This window comes from Caloenas nicobarica, chromosome 21 (assembly GCF_036013445.1).
Source record: "Caloenas nicobarica isolate bCalNic1 chromosome 21, bCalNic1.hap1, whole genome shotgun sequence".
Classification (NCBI taxonomy): Eukaryota; Metazoa; Chordata; class Aves; order Columbiformes; family Columbidae; genus Caloenas; species Caloenas nicobarica.
This window is the reverse complement of record NC_088265.1, coordinates 4928647-4946654: the sequence shown is the minus strand read 5'-3', so window position 1 is coordinate 4946654 and position 18008 is coordinate 4928647. Positions and strand designations below refer to the sequence as shown.

At 49.9% G+C, this 18008-nt stretch overlaps 1 protein-coding gene across 7 annotated transcripts in view; it reads left to right on the top strand.

Moving 5' to 3' along the window:
• Positions 1-18008, top strand: part of PPP1R12B (protein phosphatase 1 regulatory subunit 12B) — a 122393-nt gene that overhangs the window by 89235 nt on the left and 15150 nt on the right. For 5 of the 7 annotated variants that reach the window (XM_065649324.1, XM_065649322.1, XM_065649325.1 and 2 more), the window contains one exon: positions 17623-17639. In XM_065649324.1, the coding sequence (XP_065505396.1) occupies positions 17623-17639 (17 nt within the window). Of the gene's footprint in view, positions 1-3448; positions 4147-13299; positions 13357-17622; positions 17640-18008 lie in introns of those variants that run through there. The other 2 variants (XM_065649328.1, XM_065649326.1) reach the window with 2 other exon arrangements.

The following is an 18008-nucleotide window of genomic DNA, read 5'->3' as shown; positions in this document are numbered from 1 at the left end:
ATACTTTGGGGGTCGTTTGTTCCAAAAATACCAGCTACTCTTCGTCATCCTTCAAGTTTTATTACAATTCAGGTCTCCCAAGAGGGCTTCTCCTTCCCTTCTCCTGTGCGCTCACGTCACCCCTGAGCATCACTCCAGAGCTCTGCCTTTAACTCCCAGCCTTGGGTCCCATTTTTGTCTACTGCAGGTTGGAAAATTACAGCGCTGCTTAAATTTATTTCATCAGCATAGTTTTCCGTAGGTGAAGATTTTCAGTACAGATAAAAGGATTGTTTGTGGTTTTCCCCTCGAATATTTAGCTCAGGGCTTGGGCCTTTTTCTGATATGTCGGTTTTTTTGGATCTGGGCCCTCCTCTCTAATTAAAAAAATTAGGTATGAACACAGGTGCCATTAACAAAGGAAAGGAGAGGACAGCGATCTCAAAGGAAAAAGATGTCTGAAAAAGTGGTCGTAGTCAAGACCGTTGCTCTAAGTATAGGTAATATACTGTTTAATATAAGTATAGAAAATATACTGTGCTATAGTACAGTTGTGCTGCTGTACTCAGAGATGGGAAGAAACTTTAACATAATATTGCACAAAAATACGCTGCAGCACAAAGTTTCAGAATTTGCATCTGGTGGTTGTGGAAGTGCTCACGGGTGATATTTATTTTTGCAAGTCTTTCTGGTAGCTGCATAAATATTCCTGAGCAAATAAGCAGCAGCACAGCTACAGCACAGCCCGGGCTGCCGGTTCTTACTGCGGAATATCCTTAACAGACAGAAACAGGCAGATCTAAACCATGACCTTGAATATTACAAACATCAGGACAGCAGCGCTGCAAAGGCAGAGTCAAGTTTCATACTTACACAGGGGAAAACTTGAAAGTAAACCATACAAAACGGCAGGAAGAAACCCATAAATTAGGCACCTTTGCTGAAATAATTATGAAAGGCGGCATGTTTTGCCATATTGCATCTCATTCTGCTGCCTTTCTCCTGGCTAATAAGGATACTAATTCTCATGCCACCCCTTCTCTTTAAAATGAGTTATTGTCCACCGAGATGCATTTTGTCAATCTGTGAGACATCTGCACTCGATGACTAATTAACTTTTAATTAGTAGGGAATAGAAGGCTCAGTTTTTGTTGTGGTTTGAGGCTCGGGCTGTGAGTTCTGCGCTGAGATGTTGATTTTGGAGCTTTCCCACCCCTCCTCAGCAGAAACGTGACCGTGGAGGGATGCGGCAACGGCTCATTTAGGACTGGACGGGAGGGGAAGCAAAACCCTGCAATTTAGAGCTGCTTAACTCCACCTCGGTGACTAAGCTGGGCTTTGTCAGCCTTGTAATTGTGATTGTGACACCCTGGTCTGCTGGTGGCCACACGGGTTAGCCCAGTTTCACTTGCCGTTTTGAAACCCCAGAAACTGAGGCTGGTGCGAAAGGATCTATAAATACACGTTTCCAATGTCTGAGTTACTTTGTTGTCGCTGTACGGCGGAGTCGGGCGCTGGGAGAGGTGGAGGGTGATGAGGGCAGCAGATGGAGGATGGAAAGATCAAGGTCCTGCCACGGTCTCCCCGAGCAGCGGGGTGCCTGGCGCTGCCGCCTTGTGTGTCTGGACTTCATTTCCATACCTTTAAAAGGGAATGCAGAAATATTGCCAGGCAGAATTAGACTTTTTTTTTTTTCCCCCTCTTGCATTCAGTGAATAATGAATCCTCTCCGTCTTCTCTATGAGGGATCAAGTAGAAACCTGATCTCAAAGTGACTTTCCTAGAGAAGGAAAGTCCGGCAGCCGCGTTTCCCTCTCCCTGTGATGCTGCATCGCCCCTGGGTAGTGAAGATGCTGGATGATGAGAGAAACTTCCCCAACTAACAGAGAATCCCAGGCTGGCTGGGGTTGCAGGACCCCTGTAGATCCCCAGCCCAGCCCTGCTCACGCAGGGTCACCAGAGCAGATCACACAGGTCGGTCCAGGCAGGTTTGAATGTCTCAGAGCAGGAGACTCCACACCCGCTCTGGGCAGCCTGGCCCAGGCTCTGGCACCTCCCAGCAAAGAAGTTTCTCCTCCTGTTCAGATGGGCCCTCCTGTGTTTCAGTCTGTGCCCACTGCCCCTCACCCTGGCGTTGGGCACCACTGAACAGAGTCTGGTCCATCCTCTGACACCCACCCTGAGATATTGATCCCATTGATCAGATCTCTCTCAGCTTCTCTTCTCCAGCTGAACAGCCCCAGCTCTCCCAGTCTCTCCTTTTCACAAAGATGCTCCATCCCCCTCAGCATCTTTGTGTCCCTCTGCTGGTCTTTATCCAGTAATTCCTTGTCCTTTTTGAACTGGGGAGCCCAGAACTAGACCCAGTACTCCAGTACCGTATGCCAGTAAAATTACGTGTTGCCAAGCAGTGTGCAAAAAAGGGGCAATATTTCAGATCAACAGAGAGATGTCCAAGTGTAGTAATACTCTTAAAATATTTTTATAGAGATATTCTTCTGCACTTGCTGGGAAATGTCTCATGCTGAAGCAGCTGGTGGGGCTGGAGCAGGATGTGCACCGAGACGGGTGAACCCCAGGGCCCCGGCGCTGGTCAGCAGGAGTTGGGTGGGTGTGAATGAGCCTGGACGAGGACACATCCTTCAGGCTGGGACCAGTTCATTAACACTGCCTTATTGCAACTGGTCCAGTGCATGTACCTGGGCTGATGCTTTTCCAGCAAAGAAAAACGTAGATTTGCAATGTTATGGTTGCAAGACTGTATTTAGTGTATGAGACCTATTAAATCAGCACACCTGCTGTGTGTTTGAGGGCGTTTTTCAAATGAACATCCCATGTGCTTGTTCAGATGGGACACCCGGGACACCCACCTTGCAGCAGCAGCAGCACAGCCTGGCAGGGCGAGCTGAGGTTTGTTCGGAGCGGTACCCGCTCTCCCCATCCTTGTCCCTTCTTCCCAGCTCCTCTCCCCTCCTCCTCCATCCCAAACGCTCCTTTGGGTGAGCGCATGTTACACAAGCTCCGCGGCGCCTTCTCGCAGCTCCAAACAGGCTTATGAGCAAACAACAAAAGTCCTGTTGTGCTGCATGAGCGTGTCCTCCCTTTAATGGTATGAACTGCTCCGTGTCCTTTACAGTATCTCCCTTTGTCACAGCCGCAAAACGCGTGCTGGAATTTAAGCTTTGCAAAGTGCCGTCGATTTGCTCCGACCTCCCGCTCGCAGCCCGCCAGGCCTTGGGAGCTTGGAAGTTGTTTTCTTTGCCCCTCCACCCCGCTTTTTTTTTTTTTTTTTCCTTTTTTCCCTGCAAGTAGCAGCCCAAATCCCAAGCTGAAAGTGAATCGCTGCTGCTGGCCGCCCTCCAGCATTCCTGGCGGAGCGAGTCAGGATCTGGAATGTCAGAGGCAGCGCTGGGGAGGGCCGGGGCCGGCAGCGCATGGGGAACGAAACGGCGCCCGAGAGGAGGAGGACAGAACAAAACACAACTTCTTCTGGACTGCCCCTTTCCAAAGCAGCGTTTGTTCCTGATTTATGCTTTCGCCTCTCGCTTAAAGCATGCAGCTCTGCGCAGTGACGGCAGAGAGCTCGCAGCAGCGCTCCGGAGTAAAACAGGTTTTCTTTTCTTTTGGCAAAAAGCTTCGTGTCTAGATAAACCCAGCCAGTTTTCCAGCTCTCTCTCTTGAGGCAGGAGTTTCTACCGCCTGCAGTTTTGGGGGGAGATCGTTTTGGGCTTGTGGCGTACGCTCCAGACCAGGGGAAATGTCCTTTTGCGGAGAAGTTGGGATGGGGCCTGGCCGGTGATGCTGGCACGGAGCAACGCCCGGCGCTGGAGCACAGCGAGTCCTCGGTGCTTTCTCCTCGTCTTGGACAAGCAACATTGTGGAGCCTCAGCTTTCCTTGCGGCAGATTAACGCCTAAAATTATACACCCTAAACAGCAGGGTTTAATTACCAGAGCTGTGAATAGTTTAATTAGTTTGTTCTGACCTTGGAAGAAGGACCTGCCCAGCACTGTAGAGCGCCAGGAGAGCAAGACTTGCTTCCCAGAGACACCCAGCCCCAGAGGCCATGTCGTCCTTGTACACCAGGAGTAAAGAATACACTCGCAGCAGGAAGGCTCAGTCAGATTCGCCCCCATCTTCTCCTTCCCCGATCGCAAAGACACTCAGAGTAAGCAGCTTTTTCCTTTCTGTATTACACAGCACGTGCTCCGAGCAGAGACCGGTGGTGGTGGTTTGTTGTCTTACCCTCGGAGACATGGGTCTGTGGTTTGGTTTGGAAAGAGGATGGTTTAAAAGGAACTTGGGAAGGTGCCTCTGCAGCAACAGGTTCTCTGCCAGAGCCCTGGCGCTGGGATTATTCGCAGTGATGGCTGCAGGGAGTTGCTGCTGTGGTCGTTTCCCCCCCTGTTTCGCAGAAACATCGCTCTCCTGGTCAGCTGTTGCTGCCCGAAAACCTCACCCCTGAAAATGAGGCAAAACCTGACCAGCTCGTTAAACTGCGCTCTTTCCATAAATATTGCCGGTGAAAGGTTTGCTGTCCAGCTTGCACCCTTGGGGCTGTGCTGATCTGTGATATAGTTTAATAATTTTAACGGCAAAAAATTTTAAAAACCACCTGTAGCAGGAGACGAGTCAAGGTAGGGAACTAGTCCTTCCCAAACCAGAGCTGGTGTCCCCATCCACCAAAGTGTCTGAAAGTTGGGAACGTTTCATAACAGTATTGCTAATAGCTCCGGAGTCATGTGAAAGGCTATCGGGAACTCTCTGGGTCCATATCGTTACACGGGCAGCTTCTTCGCCGTCAAGAAATATTATCATGCCAGAGTCAAAGCCTGGAGGAATTAGTTTTAAAAAGGCAGGCTAATTTTAGAAGTAAGCATTAAATTAATCTGAGCACTGGTGTTTGCTCAAATCAGATATGCATTGTCTGCTCCTTTTGAAGTGACGGATCTTGGTCTGGAAAAAGCATAGCCTGAAATCTGTAAAAAGGGTTTTAACCCTCTGCTGTGGTGTTAGTGGAAACAGTCCCTGACCTCAGGAGCTTCAGCCTCCACGGCTTTCGTGGCTGCTGGTTGTCCCTGTTAACCACTGAACCCGGTCTGCGCTTTCCTCCCATCTGCAATCGGGATGTCTCTGGGGAGCTTTTAGAGAATCTAAAACTATCCCCTGTGTGCTTAGATGGACTTTCTTCATCAGTTTGTCCAGCTGTGCTGACCATTCCTCGGGAAATGGCCGCAGGATTGACAACCAGCTTAATAGCAGGTGGGGAACCTTTCAGATGTGTTCTTCATCATAAAGCTGAAAATATTTTAATTTCTTTCAAAACTGGAGCTTTTAAAAGTCAGCGTGCACAGACTGATTCATTTGCTCCCCCTTATGCATCTGGGCACAGAGACAAGCGACAAACGTCTCGCAAGAGCCGGGACCGTGGTGTGTGCCCGTCTGCTTTGGTGCAAACTCCCAGGAGATGCTGGTTTTTCTGGGTGGGCAGCAGCGACGGGGTTGTGGGATTTGGGGCCCTGGGGGTGCTGGAGGAGATGGGGGGAGCTCTGGGGAGGTCAGAGGTAGCAGTTGGGTGCAGAAAGGTGCCGGGTGGGGATGGGAAGGCTGGAGAAGAGCTGCCCTCAGCTTCTTGTGGATTTTGGTGAAAGCAAACACACGAGCACAGAAATTGTGGTGGTTTTTGCAGTGGCGATGGCAGAGAAGCCGGCTCGGAGCGCAGCGGCATCGGCTCTCGAGTCAGGATAGGTCTGGGTGGTGGAAATAACCCATGCCTTAAAAGGGTAATTAGGGAAGGATTTACTTCAGGCTAAAACAAAGTATCCGAGTTAACTCTTTTCTCCAAACCAGCTTAATTCTGCTGTGAGCAAGAGAACTAATTATGGATTTGTCCCATGTGTGCGTTCTCCCCTGCCCGCTCCCCCATCCCCACCGTCACAGCGCCCTGTGCCACAGGCTGCCACCAGCCTTAATAAAACAGGCAGAGACGCGATATCTCGGAGTCTTTTATCTTTCCATCCAGCCAACATTGATCCCAGCAGACCTGTGGACTCTAAACGTTCCCAGCTGCGCAGGGGTGAAGACACACGAGCAGGCGAGGAGCCGCACACATGGTACAGACGTGGAAAAAAGCCTCGTAGAGAACCAGATGAAGCAAAGAAGGTTTTACTTATTAAGGTATCGGTGCCAAACAGCTGCATCAAATGCCGTTTGCAAAGCAGTTTGCTACGGCATTCCCTGCGGTGCCTGACCTCCTGCTTGCAACGTTCCTCCTTAGGTGTTACGATAATATTGCTTGTGGTTTTTTCTGCCTTTAATTGATGGGATCTCCCCAAATGTGCCGCTGAGGAGGGCGAGCGCTTGGCCTTGAACTTGTACTAGTCCCAAAAAGGCGACATCCTCGACCAGGTGGGAGCGAAAGGTGGGGAGGGGACATTCTGGTGAGAACGAGGTGCTGGTGTGTGACCCCTCCATGTGCAACACCAGCACCTCCTATCGCCCCTGAACCTCCGCGAGCCAAGATGCTGAATTTCTTGTGTCACAACAGAACAGCCCAGGATTATAGTCACCAATTCAGAAATAGCCAAGTAAATCCTTTTAAATCACCCAGGGTAAACATTGCGAGCTCCACCTTTTCAGTTGCTTTAATGAGGATGTCGCTAGAAGGTGGAAACTCAAATCCCCTGGAAATCAATTCAGATTGTCCTGTTATTTGGCAAAAGCTCCCGTTTTTGTGGCGGTGGGTCCCTTTTCATCACAAGTTGCACTGTACTGTTGCAGCTCAAGGCTTCTTTTCCTCAGAATAGTATTATTCACATAATTCCTCGGTTGGAACAGGCAACCCACGGTATGAAAACTGTTGTGCGCAAGTTACCAAATAAATGGAGGGATTGAAAGGATGAGGACGAAAACAAAGACTGCGTTTCTTTTTTTAAAGAAATCCTGTTTATGCTGGGCCAGTTGTTTTTCCATAGGAAATACCCTGTAGTTTGTATTTAGGCTCATCCATCTGTTCATTGTGGTCCTTCACAACCCTTGCATTTCTCCGTGGGATATCAGGTCGGAAGATGCAAACTAAGGAGAAACCCGTTCCCAGCCTACTGCACGGACTGTAAGTGCAGTTTTTCAGTTGTTTCCCACCTCCTTCTCAACCAGCCTGCCTTTCTTCTCCAAACTGCTCTTTCTTGTCTCATCATCCAATATTTTTTGCTGTAAAAAAGACCATCAAAACTTAAAGCCCCCGCCAGCTGCGTGCGTGCTGTTCGTTCAACAGCCGCTGCATCACTCCGTGGTTGTTACTCGCCCCTTGAGAGACGATACATAATTCTTGCTGTTCAGGCCATATTCACGGTTTCACTACAAGGCTTTTTCCCTCTGATTTTTCCCTCATTAAGCCACCGTCACTGCTTTATTACTTGAGCTTCCCAGCTGAATTTTTGTCGGTAAGGACTCGGCAATAAAGTTTGAAGTGCACTCAGCGGTCTGTACTGATTGATTTCATTCTGCCTTTCACTGGCGTGTCTGAAGGAGCCGCGCTAAGTGGAATATGGGGTGCAAAAGCATCATCTTGTATTGGCCACATGTTGTCACCGAGTCACTTGATATTAAAACTTGAGTGTAAAAAGCAACAGTTTCCAAATTGCCGTTGAGCCTGTGGCTGCTCTAAGCTGTGATTACTATGGCAGCAAACACATATAGTCCGGGTGCGATTTGTGCTGTGGACACGTACAGCTACAATCCAAAGCAAATCTTAAAGAAAAAAGAAAAGCTAATGCACCCAAATGTTTGAGCTGCAGGTGCCTGGCATGCAAATAAAACCAGCACAGTTTGGGTATTAATATTAATACATAAAAATGGTATCAAATCTTAGAGATCTGGTAATGCGACCAAACCAGATTCCTTGTAATCAGTGAGACACGTCCAGGAGTGCTGAGGGCTTGGTAGAAATGATGATCAGATTAGAGCTTCGGTCGAGTTTTGAATATGAATGTGTCTGGCAGTTTTCACTCCGTGAGTGCTTTTGCAACAAGTTTTATCTTGGTTGGGCTATTGATGGTAACAGGTTTATTCTCACGTTGGGTAGACCTGTGTGAATCATTTGGCTTGCTGTGCAAATGTGTTAGAGAATAAAGAGCGTTATGAAAATGTTTCTCCAGGAAACTTTATCTTCCCAGGTTTCCATTTAGCGGCTTGAACTCGTTCTAGTTGTGATAAAAATGATGCTGCATAAACTGAAATGGGGTCAAATAAGTTGTCTCATGACATTTTCTGTGTAATTTCTGGATTGCTGACTGGTTCCGTGGTATTTGTGGAAATGATTACCTCTTCTCCCATTAGCCAACAAAAAATGGGGGATATCGGAACTTGAACTTTAAGGCAATTAACCTTAGTCTGCGTTCTTTAGCACCCTGGTTTATCACTGGATATATATTCTTTAGTAAGAAATCCTTCTGGTTTCTGTGTGTTCTCTGTTTTTTTAAGTTTTTCTCTGTAAATGTCCATATCTGGAAGTGCGTTGGGGACTTGTAGTTGTTCTTAGGGCACCAACCGTTAGATGTTCCCGGCTGTGACTCAGGAACCAGGAGCCGGCTCCTGTCGCCGGCTACATCTGGTGTATAAATCAACCGGCTGTGACCCATGGGGTAAGTGTCCCTGCGGCTGAACTTTCTTCTCCAGCTCTGCTCCCTTCCGAGGAACAGAGCGAATGGATCCAAGCCAAAGCCATAGCGCGGAGTCTGGTGACGACTGAAGGGTCTGAATGGTCGTGGACTGTCAGAACGGAGCCCGTGATAGAACCCTACAGCCTCATGGAAAGCTCCCGCTTTGATTTTCTACCGCCTGGTCAGTGATGGGGCCTTTGGAGAAGCTGGTTGAGCAGACAGAGAGCGACCGCTTTTGGTGGCTCGGCTTTTGAAACTGTCACAGGGCAGAAGGTCCAGAAGGTCAGAGGACAACTGGAGGTTGCACCAGCGCAGTGACGTGGTCCAGACTGTGGAAGGGATGAAGGAGAAAGAGGAAAACTTTAATTTGGGTCAGCTGGTGGCGCGGGATGGAGCGATGGGGAGAGCGGGGGGAAACTGCGGCAGCAAACCACTGCTGAACTGGGAACCAGCGCTTGCTTCCCTTCGAGGAGCCCGTTACAGTTTTCTTTTTCATAAAATGAATACAAACCCATAGAAAATGGGGCTAGAAGAGATTCAGAGCTCAATCCATCTGTTTCCACAGGCACCAGCAGCTGGACCCGTGCTGCTCCTGCACCAGTGGGGAGCTGCAGCTGGTGGTCGGAGAAAAACACGGATCTTGGGGAACTGTTAGGTTGGGTTTGTTGTGGTTTGGGTTTTTTTTGTTTATATAAGGAATTGTAAATTCTTTTTAATGACCCCAAATTGCGAGGTTACTATTGCAGTTCAGTGGAAATCAGGTCCTTGGAGGAGAGGTCCTCAAATAGATGAGAGGAGCTCCAGGTTCGGATCTGGCAGCTGGTCCTGAGCTATTTTAGACTGAAACAAATGAGGAGGGGGGAGAGAGACAGTATGAAGTGTCTTAATTTTAAAAGCAGGAGTGGCTTTGTGTAATACAGATGGATCTGTGTATCTGAACCAGCCCTAATCGCTCCTCCATGCAAGCGCTGCCGTGGCCGTCGCGGCTGTCGTGCAATGCTGCAGGCTGGACATGTTCACCGGATTTTGGAACATGCTTCAAGCCAGAAAGTTGGCAGGTTGGCTTTAGGCAGCTCGAATCCTGGCTAGTGGCCAAGCAGACTTTTTAATACCTGATAATAACACCTGGAAACGTCCTGCTAGAGCATTCACAGGGGCAAACGAAGGTGTCATTGCCTGGAGACCTGTGGCATTCTCATATTGAAGAAATTTAGGGGCAGAAATCTCTTCTTGTGCCACTTGGCTGTTCGGCTTTTATTTCCTCATGTCTGGAGAGTTTTGTCTAAGATCATGTCGCTTTGCAAAATTAAATTTTTCACCAATAAAATTTGATCCCTTAGAAAAGAAGGCAAAACAAAATAAGAGCAACAAACGTGGGTTTCTGAATTGTGGCTTTTACTAAATTAAAATACAACACAGCTTGACGTTTTACATGGTGAATTTTATCCCCGGGAGACAGCGGCAATAAACTGCAGCTGCTGCAGAGCCAAGGGGCCACATGAGAGGTTCGGGGAACTGGGGCCCGGGCTGGCGATCACAAAAACCAGTGTACAACTGGTTCAGATGTGTCTGGGATGGCGGCAGTCAGTCCCTTACAGACGTATGTGCTTGTTTCTGATTAAATACACGCCAGCCGTACTGAAAACGATGTGATCTGTGGCAGCCGGCTGCCAAAGCCACTATTCTTTCTTGGAGAACCTTTTAATATTATGCTTCAGTAACAGCGGTTTTTATTAAGTAAAGTTTATTGATTTATAGCTTGCGAAAACGTATTTTGCATCAGGCTTTGGGGAGTTGGAGGTGATGTGGAGGTGGTTTGGCTGCGCTGGGTTATTAATCATATCAGTGGGATTTTTGTAATCCTTGCGTTTGCACAAATGCAAAGCGGAGCCGGGGGCAGCGCGATCCATCACAGCAGCCGGAGCTAACGGGACGCTGAGCAAACCACAGCTCTCGGGAGGCAACAACGGCGAAAAAACCGTTTCCAAAGCAGAGTTCAACCAGACCTCCTCATTATTCTGCACCCACTGGAAAACCAAACGCTGGAGAGGTTTTTCCTTTTTACATCTGCCCTGCATGAGCGGAGCCAAGTGGGGAAACCTGTGGAGCTGCAGGAGCAGCAGAGCGACCTCACTGCGAGAACTTTTGCATGTAAGAGGGAAAGAACTGGCCCCAAAAGCAGCTGGCTCCACTTTACATTTAATTTCTAAAACAAACAGGACTCACCAGGAGGATATTTGCCAACATGAGAATAAAATTTGAGAGGTTCCTAAAACTTCCCCTCTTGGTGAAGAAGAAAGAGGACAGCAGGGCTGGAGCCGAATGCCAGGATCTCATTAACTGATGGTTATTTAATCATGAATGTTCATCAGGGCCTCTGAAATAAAACACACCAAAATAAATTCCTTGAGAACTATCTTAAAACAGTGCACATTTTCCTGAGGTTGGCTGGTTGGAGATAAAGAAGCATAAAATGTTCCCGAAGCTTTTTTTTTTTTTTTTAAAAACAATGTAAATAGTAGACTTTTTCTGCCTTTGCTGGGTCAGATCCCAGCCGCAGAAGAACGCAATTGGAAGCAATTAGGCCAATTTCTGACTTGGCAGGAGCAGTGGCCGATCCCCCTTTTGGCACCACATTCCAGGGCTGCATTTTATCTAAAATTTCCACAAGGAATTTGGTTTTCATTATGCTTTACCAAACATGTAACAGCTGTAAAAGTTTCTGAGCACCTTTCTAAAATCAAAACCGTGTGGCGTTCCTGGCGCCATGCAGCATCCCAGTGAATAAAGCCATGGTCAGTACCTGCCTGTGCCCGACCCTTGGGATGGACCAACATCAGCGCGGTGGGAACTGGGGACCCAGTAGAAATCGGCTCGTGCAGGAATCATCAGTCCTGTATAGAATCAGAGAATTGTTTAGGTTGGAAAAGACCTTTAAGATCATGGAGTCCAATCTTTAACCCACCCCTGGCACTGCCCCATGGCCCTGAGAACCTCATCTCCGGCTGTCCAGCCCCTCCAGGGATGGTGACTCCACCACTGCCCTGGGCAGCCTGTTCCAATGCCCCACAGCCCTTGGGGGAAGAAATTTGTTCCCCAGATCCAACCTCAACCTCCCCTGGCGCAACTTGAGGCCGTTTCCTCTGGTCCTGGCGCTTGTTCCTGGGGAGCAGAGCCCGACCCCCCCTGGCTCCAAGCTCCTTTCAGGCAGGTCAGAGATCAGAAGGTCTCCCCTCAGCTCCTGTTCTCCAGCTGAACCCCCAGCTCCCTCAGCCGCTCCCATCACACTTGTGCTCCAGCCCCTTCCCCAGCTCCGTTCCCTTCTCTCAACTCGCTCCAGCACCTCAAGGCCTTTCTTGGCGTGAGGGGCCCAGAACTGCCCCCAGGATTGGCGGTTTGACCTCCCCAGTGCCCAGCACAGGACGGTCACTGCCCTGGGCCTGCTGGCCACACCAGTGCTGGTACCAGCCAGGATGCTGGTGGCCTCTTGGCCACCTGGGCACACGCTGGCTCATGTTCAGCCGCTGTCACCAACACCCCCAGGCACTTTCCAGCCGCTTTTCCCCAGCCTGCAGCGTTCATGGGGTTGTTGTGACCCAAGTGCAGGACCCGGCTCTTGGCCTTGTTGAACCCCAGACAGTTGGCCTCAGCCCATCGATCCAGCCGGTCCAGACCCCTCTGTTTGGCTTTCCCACCCTCCAGCACATCAACACTCCCACCCAACTTGGTGTCGTCTGCAAACTGACTGAGGGTTCACTCGATCCCCTTGTCCAGATCGCTCCTTTTCTCAGGTCCCATCTCAGATACCCCATGTTTTGCCAGCCCACCGGGGCTGAATCATCTCTGACCCTGTCCGGGCGGGCCGGCAAAACCAGCTGAACCCCTTTGCCATCCCCCACCACCCCCAGCACTACCTGAACATGCTGCCCCCCGTGAGATGGACGGGAGGAACGATGATGTGATCTCTCCGGGGAGATGTCTGACAGCTGTGGATTACCAGACACTCCTGCAAGTGCTCTGTGCTTTTAAGTTTTCCTTCAAAATCGGCCCCGTGGGTGTCTGGGTGCCGGATCTGGGCTCGGTGCCGGTTTCTGAACCAGGACAGCCGCCTCCGGCACCTCGCTTTTCCCTGGGGTTCTCCTCCCCGGCCCAAACCTGCAGCGACGTGACCCTGTTTAGATAATTTCACAGCCCGATGCTTCCCTGGCTGTTCGTGTTTCTAGTCAAACTTTTGATCCTGAGGGAAATGAAGGAGTCTGGGCACAACGGACAGTCTGTTCCAAATCTGCCAAGAAGAAAAAAAAACCCCAATGCATACGTATAGTTGATCCAGCAGTTTCTCAGCAGCACCCCCTTTTCAACCTTAACGGATTGCACAGAAAAGAAAAAATCAGGAAGGGAAAGCCCTTTCTTGCACCAGCTTAGTCTCTAAGTGCACGTTTGGTGCCTCAGCTCGTTTCCCTCTTTTTACCCCCAACTTCTCACTCCAGAAATGAAGGAGGGAGGTTTGCTCTTCACCTTCTGACCCTGACCCTGGAGTTTCCAGCTCTGGGACAGCATCTCTGAGCACGTACAACCTTCTTCACCACTTACACACGCAACACAGTGGGCCAGCTCGTGCCGCGGGAGTTTAAATTAATATTTTGTGGTTGTTTTAAAAGCAGGGGCAGTGAGGGGAGGAGAGGCGGTTGCTGAGCTGGTGGTGATGGAGCAACCGGAGCACGTGGCGAAGGTTTCCAAGGGCGCTGTGGCCAAACGTGGGCCAGAACTGAGCTGGAAAGAAGCTGTTTTCTGCTGAAAATGTGTCTCCAACATGATGTTTCAGTGTCCTCTGAAAATGTTTGCCTGTCTTTGAGCAAATAGCAGGGATATCTCAGCCCACTTTTGCACGTAGGGCTCAGCGTCCCCTCTCAGACGCCTCCCGCACGGCACGGCCACCTCCTGGGAGCACGAGATCTCAGCATCATTTTGTTTAACTAACCGTGCTAAGAACTGCTGCTTTCCGTGGCACCTCTTTTACTTGGAGCCTTTTTATGAAGGTGCAAAGTGGAACTTCTTTTTCATTCAAGATTTGAATGAGCAACCTGAGCTGGGTGAAGATGTCCAGGGGTTGGATGGGGTGAGCTGGGAAGGTCCCTTCAACCCTAACTGTTCTATGATTCTATGGTTTTTCTCCCTCCTCCATCGTTATTTAAAAAACAAACACCTGAATAAGCTACTTGTTGAAATATCAGCACGAACACTGACCTTTGTGCAAAATGCAGGAAAATATTGAGCCAGAAATTGATTTAAAACAAAATAAATAAATGTCCCCTCCTCCACTGATGGTAACAGCAAGTAGAAGACTGAGCCGGGGATGAAAACTGTTCTGCAACTTTCCTCGTGGCGTGGACATTTCCAATAGCTGCTGTGACATCTCATTCAGGCTCTGCTTTCCAGACCGCAGCCTTTATCCGGTTCCTCTCAGACTTAATCGTGTTTGTCTCAAAAACACCGCGTTTAGCTGAAACAAAATGGAGAGAGGCACCTGAAAACGGAAGGCTGGGGCAGAGACGCCGGCTTTCCATGAGCTGCGAGCAGAGATCTCCTGTCACTCCATGCTGCTTCTGCAAGACACTGGAGTCGTTTTATTGCAGCCTGAAACAATTCTTCTCAGCATCCATCACAGGAGGGTTTTATATACACTAAACCCGTTGGGTTTTTACCCCTTTGCCGTTCCCAGCGGCTACATTTGGAGTGATTCCTCTCTTATCCCACCTTTCCTCTGCAGAAGCACATTCCCTCACTCTCTCCCAATGGAAATTATTCGTTTATTTGGAGGAAAAAAAAGACAAAAATGATGTTTCCCTCCTGCTGCCAGCACACAGGCTGGCTCGGGACCCACTCAGCTTTTTTTGCTTGGTTTCCAGCCGCACGTGGACTTTCTTAGCACTGTTTAAATACATTAGCAGGTGCATTTGTTGAAATAAATGCATGCTTGATATTAAGTGGATTACTTGCCTACCCGTTTGTCGTGGTAAGAAAAGTCGTCACTGAAGGGGATCAGCATAAAGTGCACGAATAACTTTGAGCAAGAGGCTTGTTAATCACTTCCTAATTCCCCTCTCCCACTCAATAGGGGAGGTTGGGCTATTGGGCCAAAATTAAAAGAGAGCTGTCAGGCAGCTGAGGGTTTTAAGAGGCAAACGTGGGAATCTCAGCGAACAACAGACCGTGGAGGCGTCAGCCAGCGCGTTTGTGGCTGAAAACGGGAAATCTTTCTGTTGACAGCCCCACGCCAAGACCAGCCGTACAGAAACTGCTTCCCAGCTTTACTGGCCTTGACCTTCCTTCGGACAGCAGCCCAAGCCGCGGCTGTTGGGACGAGTGGGCAGGTGGCCCTGTGACAGCTGCAGGACACGCAGCTCCAGAAGAAGCTTCCCAGAGAGGACCCACCATCTCCCGGGGCTGCGCCACAGGGCTCAGCTGTGCTGGGAAGCGTCTGCTCCGTCCCTCGGTGGTTTCTCACCTGGATGATGCAAAGGAAGCTTTTGGTGCAGGGAAGGGGGTTAAACGAATGAAATGACACGGCCCAGGACCCATGCCAGCACCGCGACAGGCTCCTGGAGCGTTAGTGACCATCTGTACAGCACGGGGCTGTCACCCACACCTGCCCCGAAGCCGGCTGAGGGTGACCCTGGGGGCGCAGAACGTGCTAGTTGATAGCAGGGCTTGCTCGTCCTTTGAGCTTTGCATTTAGCAGCTTTTGCTGAACGTGTTGTTCATCCACAAGGCTTCAAACACTCGGGGTTCCTCAGTTTGTTTCTCGTTTACTGGTCAGATCACTGCGTCTCACGCCAGAGGGCTGTGCTGCAGAGCGAGTGGGGATTGCGGATTCCTTGGGGATGCTCCTGTCTTGAGTGTGGGACCAAGATGAGGGTTACATGAGGGCAGGCTGAATTAAAAACTTAATAACTAGATATATGTAACACGTAGCCTGGTCCCTGCGTCCTGGCGAGCAGAGAGCAGCGTTGCAGCCTGGGCATGGTCCACGCTGCTCCAGACCTGCTCCTGTGCTCCTGCGCCTGGGAGCGCAGAGGCTGCGGGGTCGCTTGTCCACCCTTGTCATGGGGTGAACTCACAGAATCCCAGAATCCCAGGCTGGTTGGGTTGCAGGACCTCTGTAGATCCCCAGCCCAGCCCTGCTCACGCAGGGTCACCAGAGCAGATCACACAGGTCGGTCCAGGCGGGTTTGAATGTCTCAGAGCAGGAGACTCCACACCCGCTCTGGGCAGCCTGGCCCAGGCTCTGGCACCTCCCAGCAAAGAAGTTTCTCCTCTTGTTCCGATGGACCCTCCTGTGTTTCAGTCTGTGCCCGTTGCCCCTCACCCTGTTGTTGGGCACCACTGAACAGAGTCTGGTCCATCCTCTGCCACCCACCCTGAGATATTGATCCCATTGATCAGATCCCTCTCAGCTTCTTTTCTCCAGCTGAACAGCCCCAGCTCTCCCAGTCTCTCCTTTTCACAAAGATGCTCCATCCCCCTCAGCATCTTTGTGTCCCTCTGCTGGTCTTTACCCAGTAATTCCTCGTCCTTCTGAAACTGGGGAGCCCTGAGCCAGTTCTCTACATGGGACCTCCCCAGGGCAGAGCAGAGTGGGAGGATTCACCTCCCATGACCTACTGCTTACACTCTTCCTTACACACCCCAGGTGCTGTTGGCCTCTTGCCCACAGGCCACCTTGGTGGCTCATGGTCACCCTGTTGTGCACCAGGACTCCTGGGTCCTTCCCTGCAGAGCTGCTCTCCAGCAGGTCAACCCCAACCTGTCCTGGTGCCATAACTTCCATGGTGTGTGTGCTCCCGGGTACCTGCCCGATGGTCAGAGGCATCATCTGGGTGCCAGGCGGGAGCAGCAGGTCTGCAATCTTGAGAACGCGGGGTGCCAGCCAGGCAGCAAACCTGCCACCAGCAGCCAGGCGTTCGGTGCCAGATTTACCGGTGTGTCTGGGCAGCGCAAACCCTGGCACAGGCACGTCTGGGCACTAAAAGCCTTGACCCCTCGTCTTCTCTGCAGTGTCCTTCTTGTGTTGACTCTGGCACTTCTTAAAAAGGATCCAGGGAAATAACTGGTGGTGCCCGCGGGTGGTTTGTGCTCACTCAGTGGTGCCGCTAATAAATCCAGCAGGGGAACATCAGGCTCAATTTCCAGTTCAAGGGGCTGAAAAAGAGTTTGATGCACCTTGAATCTGAGTAAACGTCTCCCAGACAGAGAGAAAGCTGCGGAGGTTGTGACCGGTCCGTGCCATGTGTCCTGCCGTTGCCACTGGATTTCTGACGTTGTGGCGGCAGCAAAGGCAGCGCTGGGGGCGGCACGGGGGGGATTTGGATGTCAATGGGGAAGGAAGAACCCGACACACACTTCAGCCAACACATCCACCCTTTGGGCTGGCATGAGGCTCCTCTCCCTTCCTCGTGCAGCTGCTGCTCTGTGTCGTTGTGCCACGGTGACGCTTTTCTTCCTGGGGGAAGGAAAAAAAGCAAATCCCGTTTGCGACTTCCTGGGGTTCACACAAATACGCAGCGACCAGTTCATGTCATGGTCCATTAATCTCTCTCACCCACATCACGCATAGGCCAGTGATCAAAGTCAGGAAGAATAATTTGATTTAGAAAGGGAAACAATAAATTAGGTTTGGTTCAAAGGAATGGATTTCGGTTTTGGAGACTAGGGTTTGAAGAGCAAGGTTCAGTAATTTTTAGGTTACCAAAAGAAAAGGAATCTGAAATGCTTCAGAGGCTGAAGCAGTTGAAAAGACCCAGGTAGGGATCAGTGATTCCCAGTTTGAACGTGGGCAGTAATGCTGATGGAGAGCTTGTTGTGAGCAGGGGCTGGTGTCAGAGGTGGGAAATTGCTGCTGCGTGGGAGCTCTGCAGTTCTTGAACTGAACCTTGAATTCTCCTCATTATTAATTCCTGTTTTCTTTCTTTCTTTTCCTTCAGCATGAAAGACTTTCCAGGTAAGAATTTTATTCTTTTGTGTTTTTTCTGTTTAATATTCATTGCCAGTGTGTATTTGTGTGGCTTTGGGGATTCCCTGTGCTTCAATTCAACAGCATAAGCTGAAGCTGGTACAGTCTGTTTGGTCCTTACCTTAGCTCAAACTGTTATTTGCTTTCACCCTTTGCTCCCCAAATTATTTAACAGCTTCTCTGCGTAGGAAAAAACACCCTCTGTGCCCTATTAGAAATGGAGCCCATGGGAAATAATTGCCTGTTTGGGGTTTGGGCTGATACCCACTGGATTTTGGTTTTAAAACAATCGGGCTCATACTGACCCAAAGTCAAAAAAAAAAGGGGAAAAAAAAAGGTAAAGTACCAGGGGCTCCA